A 17593-nucleotide genomic window follows, 5' to 3' on the forward strand; every position below is an offset into this window, starting at 1 on the left:
AAGAAGAAAGCAGATGCAAGTTTCACCAAAATCTGTAACCCTTATTTAGGTAGCAACTTTACCCAGTTTTGAGCAGTATAAAGCTGGAGTTTTTGAGTTAAAATGTCCCAATTTAGGGCACTAGCAAAGTTTCACATTTCTTTAACTTGACTCAAATGTCTCATTTTATTTCCCACTAGTGACTCTTTTAAAGGTTAATGATGAAGGGGAAAGAGTCCCAGAATGTGGGACGCCTGGGTGGCTCAGTTGTTAAGTGTCTGCCTTCGGCTCAGGTCATGATCCCAGGGTCCAGGGATCAAGTCCCGCATCGGGCTCCCTGCTCAGCGGGGAGTCTGCTTCCCCCTCTCTCCCACTCCCCCCTTCTTGTGCTCTCTCTCTCTCTCACTCTCTCTCTGAAATAAATAAAATCTTAAAAAAAAAAAAAAAAAGAGGGCGCCTGGGTGGCTCAGTTGGTTAAGCGACTGCCTTCAGCTCAGGTCATGATCCTGGAGTCCCGGGATCGAGTCCCACATCAGGCTCCCTGCTCAGCAGGGAGTCTGCTTTTCCCTCTGACCCTCTTCCCTCTCGTGCTATCTTTCATTCTCTCTCTCTCAAATAAATAAAAATCTTAAAAAAAAAAAAAGAGTCCCAGAATGCGAGGAGGCAAGATGGGGTTCCGCAGATCACATGCGTTCATCAGTCAGGTGGTGATTGATATCACTTCCCCTCTGTGTGTTGAAGAAAATTATCTCTAAAGACATGTTAACCTAAAAGAGATCTTTTTTGCACACCTGGCCCTAAACCTGAAATGAATCCTCGCTCCTTTCTCCCTTCTTTTCGCTACCCGAGAAGTTTTGCGTGTGTGGCAGAAACATTTGAGTATCTGCTTGAGATCCAGAAGTCCAGTAGGACAAAAACCCATCCTTCACAATTCCCCACTCTTCCTCTCCCTCCCCAAAATTTCAATCGTAGTTTTAAACAATAGCAGTGATTCTCAGAACATGGTTCTTAAATCAGGAACACCTGCATCACCTGGGAACCTGACAGAAATGTGGACCTACTGAATGGAACCTGCCGAGATGGGGCCCAGCAATCTGCTGGCAAAGCCTTTCAGGTCTGTGCTTGCTGAGGTCTGATGGCTACTGTTCTAGAACAGGGTTCTTAACCTAGGATCTGGAGGAAGTTTTAGGGGGTCTAAAACTTCCTTGGGTGCATATAAAATTTTACATATATATCCTTTCTCGGAGAGGGAGTCCAGAGAAGCCACCTCTTAACCCCAAACAAGTTGTGAACTACTATTCTATGAATCATTTCATGGTAAACATCCCCCTGCCTGTACCCACAAACTTCATTTTCCTGTTTCTTTGCCTTAAAAGACACCTGGCTTTACCCCCAAAGAATCTTGTGGTCAGGGACACCTGGGTGGCTCAGTTGGTTAAGCGTCTAGATGCCTTCAGCTCAGGTCATGATCCCAGGGTCCTGGGATCGAGTCCCACACTGGGTTGGTTCCCTGCTCAGCAGGGAGCCTGCTTCTCCCTCTCCCTCTGCCGCTCCCCCTGCTTGTGCATTTGCTTGCTCTGTCAAATAAATAAAAATAAAATCTTTAAAAAAGAAATCTTGTGGTCATTTTCCCATGCCCCATGTACCTTCAGTATAGGAGATGGGCCTTCCCTATACTGTACCCAGACCATTATCCTTCCACACAGAAATCTCTGCTCTTTTGAGACTCAGCCCCTCCTTTATTGTGTCATCTGCTTACCTTCCAGACATTTCGCTCATTTACTATAGACTTTGGGTTCCTACAACGCTGCCATCAGCCTGGGTGATATCAATGTCATATGAATGACCCATCCAACACCCCAGCCTCACAGGACCCTCCCTCATTGACCACCCCAACATCAAGAAATTTCTCATCCATGACACCTGAACTGCTCACTCTATGCCATGTGGGGACTTACCCTCACCTGGGATGGCTCCCCCTTTGCACCAGTCAGCTCAAACTAAGTCAGTGTGGTAACACACCCCCAAATCTCAGCAGCTTCCTCTAAAATGTTTGTTTCTCTGCCCACCGCAGGACAGCTGTAGCTCGGCTCCCTGCTCCTGTCAACCCTGGAGCCAGACTGAAGGAGCAGACCCCATTCTGGGGTGCAGTAGCCTCATGCTAAGGGAAAGGAGCACAACTCACCCCCGCAATGGTCCCTAAACCTCTGCTCAGAACTAGTACACTCGGGGAGCCTGGGTGGCTCAGTCGGTCAAGCGTCTCTTATTTCAGCTCAAGTCATGACCTCAGGGTTGTGAGATCGAGTCCCGCATTGGGCTCCACACTGGGCATGGAGCCTGCTTAACTTCTCTCTCCTTCTCCCTCTGCCCCTCCCCCACTTCTCAAAAAAAAAAAAAAAGAAGTAGTACACTTCATTCCCCCTCACATTTTATCGACAAGCCTGGTATCACTGGGGCAGGGAGGATAATCCTCTCCAAAGTGTGGTAGAGAGAAGTGGCAGATGTTTTGACAATTCAATCTACCCCAATTTTTGAAGTCTTTATTAGAACATCAATCCATCTCAGAACACAGCGGCCTGTCCTTTCTGCTCTCAGTCCACTCCTACCACACCATTCTTTCAATTTCATTCAGGCTTCCCATTTCCTATCAGCCCTCTCCCAGAAATAACGATGATAGATAACCTTTATCGAACACGTCGTAGGTGCTGACTTAAGCTCTATTATCCCATGACATATTTGCGGTTTAGAGAAGCTAAATAAACCTGCCTTCACTTTCTTCTTCCTGTCCTCTAAGTTAGAACCATCCTTTCAACTATCAGGGGAACAACAGGAGAACCAGGTAGAACTGAGAGCCCAGGTTGGGGACATGAATGCGTACGAACGGCAATCAGCAGCTTGTATGATCTTTCTCCCAAAACCTCTCAGCAGCTGGAACTATTGGTTCTCAGCCAGAGGGGATTCTCTCCTTAAGTGACATCTGGCAGTGTCTGCAGATATTTCTGTCACCTTGAGTAGAGGTCAGGGATGCCACAATGCACAGGACACTCCCCCGCCCAACACACACAACGGAAAATTTCCCAGGCCCAGATGTCAATAATGCTGAGGCTGAAGAGACCCGGGCCAGGGCCGGGGGCTGTTGGGCCAGGGCCTCGCAATTTCCCTGGTCCGTTCTCTCCTGGTCCCCAGAGGTCCCACTTCAGACCTTCTCCATTCTCTTCAGACTCTTACCCCAACTGCCTCCTCCCTCAGACTCCACTCTCTCCTTCCCTGCTTTCAACTACACTGAACTTTCCAGTCTCCCAGATGCCATATGGGCTCTTCACCTAAAGGCCCTTGCACCCCTGCTCCCCTCTCTCCCAACTCCCATTCTTCCTTGAGCTCTCAGCTTCTCGTCTCTTCAAGGAGGCTGTTCCTCACCCTTGACTAGACCGGCGCCTCTTCTCTGTCTCCCACAGCAACACGTGTGCTCCTCACAGAACAGGCACCACACCAATACTGTGTGTTGAACCGGCCAGTTTCCCTAAGCCACGAGAGCGAGCACCACGTTCCTCCTCTTCACGACAGCACGCCGGGACCTACGAAGCATAAGATACAGAATATTTACAGCGCAGGCCTATTTCCATGTGGGTCTCCTCCTATGCGCCAAGTCGACACATCCAAAACAAAACTCATCATTTCTTCCCACCTCACCACCACCATCCTCACAAACCTACCCGTTTGCCCATAATTTCCTCCCGAGCCATCCCTGACTCCTCCCCTTCCCTCACACCCGCAGTGACTCATTCGGGAAGGGCCTCCCTTGTCCCTTCCGCCTGGGTTTCCCTCAAATCCATGCACTTCTTTTGGGCTTTTGTCTCAGACACAATAGTTTTAACCAGTGACTGATTCTGTGACTCTTAATTCCCTTGGACAGGTTATTTCGTTCCTCTAAGCTTTAAATACCCCATGGGATAATAAATGCCAGGTCAGCACTTACTAAGTGTTTAGTCAATGTTATCTACTATTATTTTTTTCCAGGCCCACTGCCATCACCTTAGGAATATCATCGTTTCTAGCCCAGATTGCTGCCACGACCTGTTATCCCTGCTTCTAGTCTGGCCAGCACTCCAGTCTATTCTAACAACGCAGCCAGAATCTTCCAAAAATGCAAATGAGACCATGTCACACACACTTAAAATCCTCTAATGGCTCTCCACTGCCTTCAGGATAAGGCTCAAACTCCCTGGCTGTGGCATAGCACACCTTCAGCAGCCAGCCCCTCCCACACTCCAGCGCCTTTTCTCCTCACTTCTCTGGCCACACCCCGTGCTCCAGTCACACAGAACAACAGAACATTCGCAAACACACCTTGCTCTCACGGGTACTTCTTTGACTGCTGTTTCCTCCGCCCGTGTGGAAACTGCCAGGTGTCCTGAAGTCCACTGCTGGACTGTAGGCAACTTGAAGGAGCTTCCTAATTCACTGTGCTATTCCTAGTACCAAGCAGGATCTGGTTCATATGAACACCAAATAAGTCATAAGCTATACTGAACTGAACTCCCAAACTTTATTTTGAAGAGGAAAGAAAGCAAATGAGTTTCGGGTTGGGAAGGTATGTAGGTGAGATGATCCTCATATCCCCAATCCTGTAATGACCTGAAATCTAATAGCCCTAATTTTTAAAATACCTTTAGAGGACGGATTTGTGTGAATTCTGACAAACAAGCACCAACTAGGCATTTGTCTGCTAATGACAATTTAAATCATTTACTAGTTTCAGCTTGCCTTCCTCTGGCCTCAAGACTACACTCATCTGCAGCACCAGGACTCAAGATGACTAGGATGGAAAACCCAGAAAACAAAACGTGTTATGCAGTTGGATTTGTTACAAAGTACCTTAAAGAAGTCACAAAACGTGGAAAGGGTTGTGGGACACAGAAACTGGCTTCATCCTTGGTTCTAATGTTCCTCTTGCTTGTTTTCATTTTTAAAATGCTATCCCTGATATTTCCATGTCAGCCCCACCCCGCCCCCAGGAGCTCCTCATACAGGTGTATACTGCGTATCTCTAGATAATACAGCCTATGAAGTGTGCCCCCCAAAGTCGTGCGGTGTGCACCAGTCTGCACCTGCTCTGCAGTAGCCCTGAACTCGGGACAAATGACCAGATGTTTCACTCACCTGAACAGTCTTAGCTGTAAGGACATGACCTGTTGAAAATGTAGGCTAGCAAGCCCTTTGCGGGCAGTTTGTCTTCAATATCCCTCCAAAGAACAGAACCTGAGGGCACAGACCAGTGGCTGCAATGAAGCTCCTCAGAGTGAATGTACAATGTTGTGTTTTTGTGGAAGAGATCTGATAAGTTCATGAGCTTTTCAGGGAGGGCTATCATCCACCCACCAATTTAAGAACCACTTCTGGAGACCTCAGCAGATGTTAGGCAGATAAGTGATTAATGTGTACTTTGGGACAGGCCCTCAGTACCTCGTGAACTAGCCCCAATTCAAAACACAAACTAGAACCCTGCACCTAGCAGCTGTCTGTCAACTCAACAGAGGCAAATCTGTCATCTCACCATTTGAAATCTCTCCAGCAACAAAGAAGGTGGACAAGATGATATCCCGATGGGCTCAGAAGAGTTCGGTACAGACTTGTGCCTAGAGAGAAGGCTTGCCTTAAATCACTCTAGATGTGCAGGTTCAATACAGTCTCTAATTCTTAAGGGCTCTAGGAGGGGAAATTCCACCTGGCCTAACGAACTAGCTCAAGGTTAAAAAATACTCTGCGAAATCTTGAGGTTCCCTTCAGGATTGGGAACCTAAAAATGAAATACAATACTCTAACAGGTGAATGGAGGAAAATATCAAAAGTTGCTGTTGATTTTAAGTACGTAACTTCTTTTGCAAAATCTATTCTCTTTGTCCCCAAATCAGACTAAAGATTACATATAAAAACAGAAAGTGAGATTTTGCAATATACAAATTTCCCCAATAATGACACCACAAAATGGCAAAATGAAAAATATTTAATACACAAGAAAGCACAACAGAATCAAAAGGTATTAAAAGCATTATAGTGCAAAACCCAGAAAGATACAGAGCCATTAACTTATTGGTGCTTAAAAGAACTAGGCAAAAACACATGAAAATGTCTCCCCATTTAGTGAGCTGGCCACTATTCAAAAAGTTACTTGACATTGCTTTTTTCTATCTTTATGAAACCATGTTTGCTACACTCCTGTTGATTATGCTTACCTGAGCAGATATGTTATTTGGAAAACTGCATGTTTTCTGTATATCAGCAGTTCATTTTAGGCCACCTACTCAAGTGCAAGTAGAAAATTTTTGTCCATCCAGACCACGGCAGAGCAGTTGTATCTACTATCCAAATTTAGACACACTTCTCTCAGAACCTAGAGACAGAACTCTTTTCTAGTCAGGAGCTTCATACCAAGAAGTTACATAGAAGTTACAGGTTACTTACATGTAGTATATATGTGAGTACCTACACCTGTAGGTACAAGGAAGCAACATAGGCTCTGCTAGGCAGGCACTACGGGGAGCTTGTGCTCAGCTTCCAGGACATGAGGTATTCTGAATATATACCCCAGAGACTGGTATAACCATTTTCAACATGTCATTCAAGGCAATGTATAGATCGGTTAAGCTGCTCCAGCATCCTTAACTTCCATAACAAACTTTATGAGGTAGAAAGGGTAGTATGCGTGTTCATTTAACAGATGAAAAAAAAATGAGGCTTAAAAAAGGGTGATGACTGGGGCTGCAGACGGCGGAAGGATCTTACACTCCTTATCTATCCAAAAGGCACTTAACAGTGCCTACCTGTAGACTAAGGGACAGAGTCCTATGCAGAGGCTGCTTCCAACTTCTACCTTGTCAAGTACGGAGGAGGCCAGAAACATTTCATTCTCCTTTTAAAATATTTTCTATTATTTTTAAGAGGAGGAAAGAAAAAAAACAAAGGAGATGTTTTGATTTTAAAAGGAAGTGAAAAACAAGGCAAACTGCACGGGGAAAAGGGCCTCTTGTAAGAAGTTTCTTAGTGCTGAGGCAACAGGGGAGCTCATTCCCCTGCTCCCCCATCACCGACACAAAGGAAGCCTCAACTACAAGTTGTTTTTTATTAGACAGTAGCTCTGATATCACAGTTTCCCTTCCTTATTGCTAGAATCCAACACCTACCCCCTGCAAAAGAAACATTCCCCAGGACTGACAAGAAAAGAGGAGTCTTATCTAAAGATATTATAGTTCCGGGGGCGCCTGGGTGGCTCAGTCGTTAAGCGACTGCCTTCGGCTCAGGTCATGATCCCAGGGTCCTGGGATCGAGCCCCACATCGGGCTCCCTGCTCAGCGGGAAGCCTGCTTCTCCCTCTCCCACTCCCCCTGCTTGTGTTCCCTCTCTCGCTGTGTCTCTCTGTCATATAAATATATAAAATCTTAAAAAAAAAAAAAAAAAGCTTTAAAAGATATTATAGTTCCAACCACCCAGGGGGTGACACAAAAGGCCTTTGGTATAAAAGCAATATCCAGAAGCAGATCACTGTGAACTCTGAGGAAAAAAGAGCAATAGTAAGGGAAGAGGAAGGAGAAAGGTATGACATCAAAGTAGTTACTGTTAAAAAAAAAAAAATGCCTTGGGATAAAACATTAGGCGCTCTAATAAATGGTCAGTGTCATAGTGATAATGTCAATTTTCAAGAAAGCATTTGCCAAATTATAGCCACTATTCTGAGAAAGGAATTCCTCTGACAGCACTGTTTGACCCTTTTTAAGATCCTCGACCCATTCTACCGCAAGAAATGAGGACTCGTACTTGCTGTCCTATGCTCCCAGAAGACATTAAGTAAGGATCCTGGGTGAAGGAAAACAATCCGCAGCAGCAACAGCATCTGGGACTCCAGCTAAAGCTACCAACAAGTATCAGCTACCTCTGTCTGCAGATACACCAATAGGCAACATTATCAGTCACTCGAAAGGCTCTGAGAGAGGCACAGTAAACCCAAGGGATCTTTAAGATTCTACTTTCTTTAACTATGCCACATTCGCCAATAATGGCGTTCCTTGGGATTGCACGTTCCTTCTACCAAAAGATCTCAGAATGCTTGGGGGGACACTCTCCCACAGGAGAGAAGAGATCCGGTGGCTCCTATAAAAGGAAGAAGGTAGCAATGGTGACCGAGGAAAGCGCTGTCCACAGACAGGATGTCTCAAAGCAATCTGGAAAAACTGTCCCCAAATTAGGTCAGGGAGTCACCTCAACCACTACCTCAGACACTCATTTCCAGTTTAGCTTTAGATCCTCAGTATCTCTCCTCATATGCTAAACTACAACTCCACTAATCACCATCTGGAAGATTCCAGCAAAGTAACCTCGGCATACCCTACAGCAGTGCAAAATTCCAGACATTTGTAAACATTGTACATCTTGCTTTTGGCACAGGGGAGAGCTTATGGGTTCTTTATCTTTGAAGTGAAGATTCGAAACACAGCTAGTTCCTATTCTATAGCCATTTTCAGCAAAGGCATTGGCAGTCTTGATAGTATATGTGCATATATATATACTCATGAATGAAGAGAACCATCAAAATAAATTCTTTAGGACATCAGTCAACAATTTAAGTAGCTACTTGGTTGAATGGAAAACAACGGCTTCACAGTATCTAAAGGCATGTACTTTCAGAAGTTCACATGACTCTCTGTGGGGAAAAAAACCCAAATATCTGGTTAACAAATTTCCTCCTTTTGGGGCACCTGGGTGGCTCAGTTGTTAAGCGTCTGCCTTTGGCTCAGGTCTGATCCCAGGGTTCTGGGATCAAGCCCCACATTGGGCTCCATGCTCAGCGGGAAGCCTGCTTCTTCCTCTCCCACTCCCCCTGCTTGTGTTCCCTCTCTCTTTATGTCTCTCTCTGGCAAATGGATAAATAAAATCTTAAAAAAAAAAATTTCCTCCTTTCTAAAGAGAACCAAGAGACAATACTACAATAGTTCTGTAGAACCCAAGATCTAACATTCACCAATTTCTCATGAATAACTGCTCAAAGGAGGCAACAATGCACTGAACTATTTTTAAAAAAAAGTTACAAATGATCCTGACCTTTAAAAATAAATTCTTACAAACAAAATAATGTCCCACAAAGCATTATATACACCTAAATATACATAAATTATTATTAAAACACAACTGCATATTTCAAATGCTTGGCAGTGATTCCATCTCATATTAGAAAAGTTCATGGCAGTTTGTAGGCTGGCCTGGCTGACGGTGATCCATTGTTCAAGCCTAGGATTGCAAACCTTTGATATTCCAGAGGTGGACTGTGGGATGGCAATATGCATCCGAAGCTTGGTCTTAAGATTTTTATAAAGTCTAATTTAAGTATTTAATACAAAAGCATAGCAAATATTGTAAGTACGGTGCAAGAACAGTGAGTTAATGAGACAGGAGACATTTTTAGCTGTAACCTAGAAATTCATTGTTTCTAAAGATTTTTTGTTTTTGCTCTGAACTTTCTGTCCAGGATAACATGATCATAAATATTAAATGATAATTAAAATAAGAAATTTGGTGCTAGGGCACCTGGCTGGCTCAGTCAGTATAGAGTGTGCAACTCCTGATCTCGAGCCCCATGTTGGGTGTACAGATTACTTAAAAAAAAAAGAAAAGAAAAGGGAAGGGGAAGGGGAAGGGAAGGGAAGGGAAGGAAGGAAGGGAGGGAGGGAGGGAGGGAGGGAGGGAGGGAGGGAGGGGAAGGGAAGGAAAAGGAAGGGAAGGGAAAGGAAGGGAAGGGAAGGGAAGGGGAGGGGAAGGAAGGGAAGGGAAAGGAAGGAAAGTGGGGGGAAGGGAGGGGAAGGGGAAGAGAAGAGAAACCGAGCACTAACGTGGGATGATTTCATTAATCCTAAGTCTATAGCGTGATACAGCAGAAACAGTCAGCTCTGCTGGCACCTACTTGAACAGATCCTTTCCTCACAATCAAGATTTCAACTCAAGCAGCTGAGAAAGAGGAGAAAAGGAGACAAATCAGATGGGCCGCTGGAAAAGAGGGGTAAACTGGCACTGTCTCCAAAAAACCAGAGTCCTGGCTCACTCTGACGACAACTAAAAGATAAATGGTAGTGTGTAGAAATCAAGAGTTTATCTCATAGCAGTAAAACTATGAAGACTTCACATACAAACCAAGTATCGCTTTCATGGCAGTGTAATATACCTGTACCGCAGTGGCATTGAAAAAAGAACAAAATGAAAGATGAATCAAGACGGTCTAAAGCATCTGATAGCATTGCTGGTCTAAAGCACTGCTCTGATAGCACTACTTGGCTCTTTGTAGGATCCTTGACTCATTTTACCACAAGAAATCCTCCTTGCTGTCCTATGCTCATGAAGAAGACATGAAATAGGGATCTTGGGTGAAGGAAAACAATCTGCAGCAGCATTCAGATAAGCGATGTAACAGTTGCAGTCACTCACAAGGCTCTTGCTAGAGGGACAGTAAACCCAAGTGTAGGTTTATCCTAATACTCACAGCTCAAACATGCAGCTTGGAATTTTCTAAGCAAAGGATTTAGTGGTAACAGGGACAGCAAAAAACCTAGGTAAGCAAGGGGGAGAAAGAAAGCTGAGTAGCAGAAGAGGATCCTGTGCTAGGCAAGGATGTACCAAAATTAGCAACAAATATCTACAAATGCAAATAAAATTTTTAAATTTTTCCTTAAGTTTTCCAAAAATTGCAGCTTTACATAAGAGGAATCAGAGGGTGCAAGTGCAGATTCCCTACTCATCTTGTCCCTCCTTTACGTCATCACCTGCAAAAGGTCCTAACTGGCAAAAATCAGACAAAATTGAGGGCTATCAAACTATTCTGAAGACAGGAGCATTTGGGAGAAAACAGGGAAGACAGACATTTAACTTGCTGCATTCACCATGGTCTAATGGAACACTGAACTCGGAGGACTCGTTCTGCTTAGAGGGGAAAACCCTTGTCCCTGATATCTAGAGAGAGCGAGAGGCCTGGGCTTACTTCCCTAAGAAGGAACAATACTGGAGAAAGTGGTTCAGGTTCCCCTGTACCTTCATCTGTCCTCTCCCTGTGGGAGGAGTAACTTATCTGATTATATAAGAAAGGCTGATATTTACTGGGCCTTTTCTCTTTGGGGAGAAAATGTTAAAAGTCCTTCTCTCTAAAGGCCTACTTTGGCTGCAAGTCATATTCTGCAAGATTTTAAGATGATGAGCATTTTGAACCCAAATTCCACAAGCATCACCCTTTAAACATTTAACAAATAATGAGAAGGTGAGCATGGTTTTGTGATTTACTGCAAGGGACTTGTATTCTAGTAACAGCTGCATGACTAGCTGTGACTCTTGGCTGTCATTTACCTTTTAGCCTGAAGTGCAAAATAACAGGGGTTGAGTATAAGAGTGCATTCTAGTTTTAAACTTCTAGAACTTTTAACAAAACTCCCCCTCAAGAAATTAAATATGATGCTAAAAGCGATCTCGTTCGTTGTACTTGTAACTGGGAAAACCCTTCCTTCCAGGGCAGGCCTTCCCAAAGTGTGGTCTGTGGACCATTTACCAGCTTCCAGAACACATGTTCTAGTGGAAAGAAACCCCTCATGGGGGGAAACGGGGCCATTGTTTAAGTTTGTTGTTTGTTTTCTTCTTTTTTTTTTTTTGACTTGGGCTTTTCTTAACAAGCAACTGAGGTGATTTTTATGATCAGTAAATTTATTAATTCTAGGGCCATGGTCTTCAAAATCTCATATGCAAACCCCTGGGCATACATCAAGATTTTTCCATGGGGAAAGCAGACAGGAATATGTATAAGGACATCAGCTTAAAGATCTTCAATTTCCATATGTATTGCCCTAAGATTTATGTGCTCAGATAAGGCTTCTTCAGATCTAACATTTTTCTTTACTTATTTTCATTTTCACAACTGCCATACTCCCTATTTCCCAAAGAAAGGCTGACTCATACCCATCTAGAATCTTACTACGGGGCATTGCTCCAGATTGTAAAAAACCTCCAGAGGCATCAAACAAAAGAACAACAATAAAAAAAATAAAAAAAAATTAAAAAAACAGAATTCTCAAGGGACAATGAGGACAGAGTAAAGCAAAGAGAGCTTCGGTTAAAAACTCTGCACCTCATCTATCTTAGAACTATAATTGAGAAGGTTGTGCCAGAAATGTGTTAATGCACTTATCTGAATTAAAAATAAAGTCAAACATTTTCTGACTGAAAATGAAATCTGATTTGGCTGGTGAATTTTAATTGAGAACAGGCTTTGCTACTTTATATGACAGGACTTCTATAAATTTAATCCGCTAAATCTACAGCTCCACGGCTTTGAGAAAAATATTTTTAAGGCACATATACAATATATTGGATAGGGTATCCTTTGTAAGTACTTAAATTTATTTTTAAAATTTAGATGTCACATTAAACATGTGCAAAAGGAAAACTAACCGAGAATGAGAACCATGAAATGGAGAAGGAACTGCTTGGAAAGGGGCACAAGGGACAGAAACCGTCCCCTTAGAGTAGCTTGTTTTAGGTTGGCTACTCAGATGTCTACAACTCAAGAGAAGGGAACACTTTGTTTGCTAATCACTCCCCAAGGTGTAAAATGTGCAAAAGGTTATATATAGTTTTTCAAAATTCTTTCAGGGGTATGTTAGCAAAAATGCTCTTGTTTCTCAAGACTTTTCTTTTGGTGTATCTGAATTGTGCAGCCTGATTGCAACCATAAAGTGATCTATAGCATTACACAACTTGACTAATCAAATTACTTATGTTTTTTTCATTGTTAGCTCTAATATTTTTCTAACAGCCACCTTGGATCTTGATGGCTAAGAACACTCCCTAACAGAAAAAAAGAATAGGGAATAAAATTAATTGAAGAAATACTAAATCTTCAAGTAACTGGGTAAGTGAATGAATTAAAGTACTTTTGTCTGTACTGGCAGTTGCTTTCTCCCAGATCCTCATCTTTAAAGAGAGAATGAGGTGATTAACGCCATCTTTTCATATTAATGGGAGTTCCCCCAAATTGATAATCTAGTTCTAAAGAACTCATTCTCAAATTACCTCTAAGTGTAGAGAGAAAAATGTTGTGACGCACAGATGTTTACATAAATAAACAGATGCAGTGAGTTACGGTGAGTGGAGATGCTCAATACTGACATTTTCATACATACCTAGCCTGTTAATATTTCTCTGCAATTCATGGAGTCAGCTATGCTATAAAAACCTTAATAACCAACTGAATCTCTTTCTTGCAAATAGGGCATGAAGCCCCAGCCTTCTTCAATCTTCTGGCACAGTGAAAACAAGTGACAAGATGCCCTGTCCTCCCATGAATAATGTTCCCGTCTCGTGGTCTTTTCTCACACAGACTACATGGCTTCAAGAGATTCTGGCAATCCTCCATGTTTTCTGTATCTGTTCTCTGTTCGAAAAGGTTATCTGATTGTTCTCCCATGCTTGATATGGTTTCCTGGCTTTCAGAACTGTGGGCCAAATCCAAGAATTCCACTGAGTTGCAGGGATCAAAAAGTTTGGGGTTTTTTTCTTCCTTTGTATATACATCTTTAGGTCTAACAACTGGAGCTGATATGGTTCTTCGACAATCAGGGACATCAATTCCTTCATTTTCCTTCTTTTCAGGTATGGCAGTGATATCAGACGTGGAGAGAGAATGGGTTAACTTAGAACAATCCGAATACCAATCCTTCCTCAACGCCCAGCAACGAAAACAGTACCTCTTGCTTGGAGAGTTAAATTTCTTGCACTCAGTACACTGCCACTCATCCTACAACGACAAGTGCGGCCAATTAATACTCACACAGTGGTGAACACGAAGCTGAGAAAAAGGAGGGTAGGCCAAATCTCATCATCTCACCAAGCTAGTGAGAGTCTGGACATTCCACATCAGTGGTCTAGCCTTGCATCTGAACACATTCCACAGCCACGTGTAAGAAAGTCTAGAGAAGTTTTACAGTGATAGTGACAAAATCACCATTTCAAGTCAAAATTTGATATAGCTATCTTTAACAAAGTTAAATTCATTATTCTGGCATTTTGTCTAGTCTGGGTGGAATTTACATTGCTTGCTTTTCCCTGCTGCCTTCTTTTTTAGTTCATTTCTCATTGTACAACTTACTCTTTTATTGAGCAAGAGGCTAAAGAATGAAGAAAAGATAACACTTTCATTCCTTCCCACTAATGAAGAAATGTTATAAAATTTGGCAAAAAGGAAGCTAAAATTAAAATGAGGTTTGGGGGCGCCTGGGTGGCTCAGTCGTTAAGCATCTGCCTTGGGCTCAGGTCATGATCCCAGGGTCCTGGGATCAAGCCCCGCATCGGGCTCCCCGCTCAGCGGGAAGCCTGCTTCTCCCTCTCCCCGCTCCCCCTGCTTGTGTTCCTGCTATCGCTCTCTCTGTCAAATAAATAAATAAAATCTTTAAAAAAAATAAAATAATGGGGAGCCTGGGTGGCTCAGTCGTTAAGCATGTGCCTTCGGCTCAGGTCATGATCCCAGAGTCCTGGGATCAAGCCCCGCATCAGGCTCCCTGCTCAGCGGGAAGCCTGCTTCTCCCTCTTTCTACCTGTAGCTCCCCCTGCTTGTGCTCTCTCTCTCTGTCAAATAAATAAATAAATCTTTACAAAAAAAAAAAAAAATGAGGTTTGAAAACTACTACGTTACTTATGCTGTCTCACTGCTCTCAGGATCACAGGTCACTAACTGTTGTATGCCTAAACCCTACCCTCTGAAAAATGAATGTTCTTGCCCTTGGATGCTGGTAACTTTTTTCCGACTTCTCCATATTCAAATTAGGAGATACCAGAGCTCAATGAATTTTAAATGCCTCACTTAATGCAAAGGTAGCTACCTGGAACAAGTCAAGAGTATTTAATGTGGATAATTGCCTGGCTTTGACAGGATCAGTGATTTGACACAGGCAAACTTGATTACTTTCAGAATGAAGGCTGCAGACTTCACGTTTAGAAGGCATAACTCAACTGCCTAGGCCAAGAGGCAGGGACACGACCATTTGTTAAACTGGTGGTCTTTAGACAGCGTCAAAACATTCTTGCCAGTTTAAGATCCTAGATCTCATCTCATCTACTTCATGCAATACAGAATCTCAAAGGCACTTCATAAAGACTTGGAATTTATAACTGATGGTGTGTCATAGTCTAATTGGCATCATTTTTTCTTCTTTAGTAGTACATAAATAGGGCTTATTAAATTAAATGGCATCTTTGATTTGATGAAATACAGTCTATTTGCTTAATAGGTTATCTGGGCCCAAGTAGCCACAGAAGTCTGATTAAGATGGAAACACTTATCTCTGCTATTTGTATTATGGTCAAGAACACTTAATGGACCAATATATTCCACTTTATTACTTAGCTACGCACAGACAGATAATTTACAATGCATTACCATAATGGTCAACAGTGGCAGGCTGGGCATTGGGGGAGGAGCAACACCAGAGACAACCTACAACTTTTCTATCCCCAAGCAGCAAACTGTAAAATCCCCTCCCTTCTCCTTCCCCCACCACCATTCCCAGCAAGTAAGCCAAGGGAAGTACTAAAAGGAAAATGGGGAACTAGCATGAAAAGAGAAAAGCAAGGTGTATGTCTGAATCTAAACCTCGGTTGTCACATCTGGTGACAAATCCACACCTAATACCCAAGAGCTTAATACTACATCTTCATTTACTAGCCCTCCATTAATGTAAACCTGTGTGGAAATTAAGCCATTTCCCACTGGTTTGTTTTTAAGAAAGCAGTGAAAATATGATCTTTACTCTTGACAAAGAATTTTAGAGAGCTTACAGGTCTATCCTTAGGATTATGGAGGACTGTTTAGTGGGGAAAGTAGTATAAGACTATTTTAAATAACTCTGTGTATCCACTGCATCACGTCCAAAGAATTTTGTTAGCAGGGAGAAAGGCAAACAGACAGGCATCTAAGTCACCCCTTTCAAGGTGGGGAGAGGATTAGGTCAACTCATCCTCCTCTTCTCCAAATTCCAATAAAAACCTCTAACAAGATATAAAGAAGCCAATATGTCTTAACACCAAGGAAAGCAAGATAGAAACGGGGGAAATGGCCTTCTTCAACACAAGTGCATTGCTGGAAAGTTCACACTGGAAGATGCAGGTGGTACAAAACAGCTTTTTTACTAGCTACTCATACCTCGGAGGTAACTTCTACATCAGTATCGTCACTTAGGGACTTAGAGTCCTCAAGGTCATCATTTTTTCCCACTTCAAGCACCTGCGAGGGCAAAGACATCTCATTAGTAAAGTTTACCTAGTTTAGATGAGGCTATAACCTGAGAGCAAAAAAGACAGAAGAGCTTCAATTTAGAGCCCAAATTCTGCCTCCATCACTAGCACTTGAAAAGAAAATGACCAGGGGCGCCTGGGTGGCTCACTCGTTAAGCATCTGCCTTCGGCTCAGGTCATGATCCCAGGGTCCTGGGATCGAGCCCATCGGGCTCCCTGCTCCGCAGGAAGCCTGCTTCTCCCTCTCCCACTCCCCCTGCTTGTATTCCCTCTCTCGCTGTGTCTCTGTTGAATAAGTAAATAAAATATTTAAAAAAAAAAAAAAAGAAAGAAAATGGCTTACATGACTCTGTGCACGCCCAACTGGCAGCTCAATAGAAGAAATGACTGAAAAGTGCCCAGAAGGCTCACCAAATACAAGAGGGCACCCATATGTATGACTTCAAAGAAAATAAACAGCAGAGTAAAAACGCTACAAATCATTAAATGTGGAAATTTTTTATCTTGAGAATTTAGGCAGGCATTCACAAGAATAAGGACTGCATGAAAAAATGAAGTGAAAAGCACTAAGTAAAATAAGGAACTGAGATGTGAAGAATGAAAAATATTTTATGAAAAGTAAATTTCGTATCCAAAAGTAAAACTAGTTATGTGACACTCTGGTTGTCCCATAAAAACATGCCCATTGGGCCGCCTGGGTGGCTCAGTCAGTTAAGCGTCTGCCTTCGGCTCAGGTCATGATCCCAGGTCCTGGGATCAAGTCCTGCGTCGGGCTCCTTGCTTGGCGGGGAGTCTGCTTCTGCCTCTTGCCCCTCACCCCGGTCGTGCTCTCTCTCTCTCTCTCTCTCTCTCTCTCTCAAATAAATAAATAAATAAATCTTTTTTTTTTTAAGATTTTATTTATTTATTTGACAGAGAGAGACACAGTGAGAGAGGGAACACAAGCAGAGGGGGGTGAGAGAGGGAGAAGCAGGCTTCCCGCCGAGCAGGGAGCCCGATGTGGGACTCGATCCCAGGACCCTGGGATCATGACCTGAGCCGAAGGCAGCTGCTTAATGACTGAGCCACTCAGGCGCCCCAATAAATAAATAAATCTTAAAAAAAAAAAACATGCCCGTGGACCAGGAAACAGAAAGTCAAGAAATTTGGGAAGTGTCTTCTAAATTTTCTAATTCAGAATTTAAAATTCTAAAAATTAAAACCCTCTTTTGTCATCTAGTAAATGGAATAAAATCAATTATGATAAGAATTAGGAACCTCAGTATATCAACTTCCTCACACAAGTTCAAGTATTTTAAGTTCCATC

General features: G+C 42.9%; 1 protein-coding gene across 6 annotated transcripts in view; it reads right to left on the reverse strand.

Annotated features, from left to right (window-relative positions):
- Positions 1-2454: 2454 nt before the first annotated feature.
- Positions 2455-17593, reverse strand: part of MDM4 (MDM4 regulator of p53) — a 48071-nt gene continuing 32932 nt past the window's right edge. For 4 of the 6 annotated variants that reach the window (XM_027610874.1, XM_027610870.1, XM_027610875.2 and 1 more), the window contains 2 exons: positions 16196-16276; positions 11634-13795 (listed from right to left, as the gene is read on the reverse strand). In XM_027610874.1, coding sequence (XP_027466675.1) covers positions 13220-13795; positions 16196-16276 — 657 coding nt within the window. In that variant the 3' untranslated portion in view covers positions 11634-13219. Of the gene's footprint in view, positions 3555-11633; positions 13796-16195; positions 16277-17593 lie in introns of those variants that run through there. The other 2 variants (XM_027610877.2, XR_003522973.1) reach the window with 2 other exon arrangements.

The sequence above is a fragment of the Zalophus californianus genome, chromosome 10 (genome assembly GCF_009762305.2).
Source record: "Zalophus californianus isolate mZalCal1 chromosome 10, mZalCal1.pri.v2, whole genome shotgun sequence".
NCBI lineage: Eukaryota > Metazoa > Chordata > Mammalia > Carnivora > Otariidae > Zalophus > Zalophus californianus.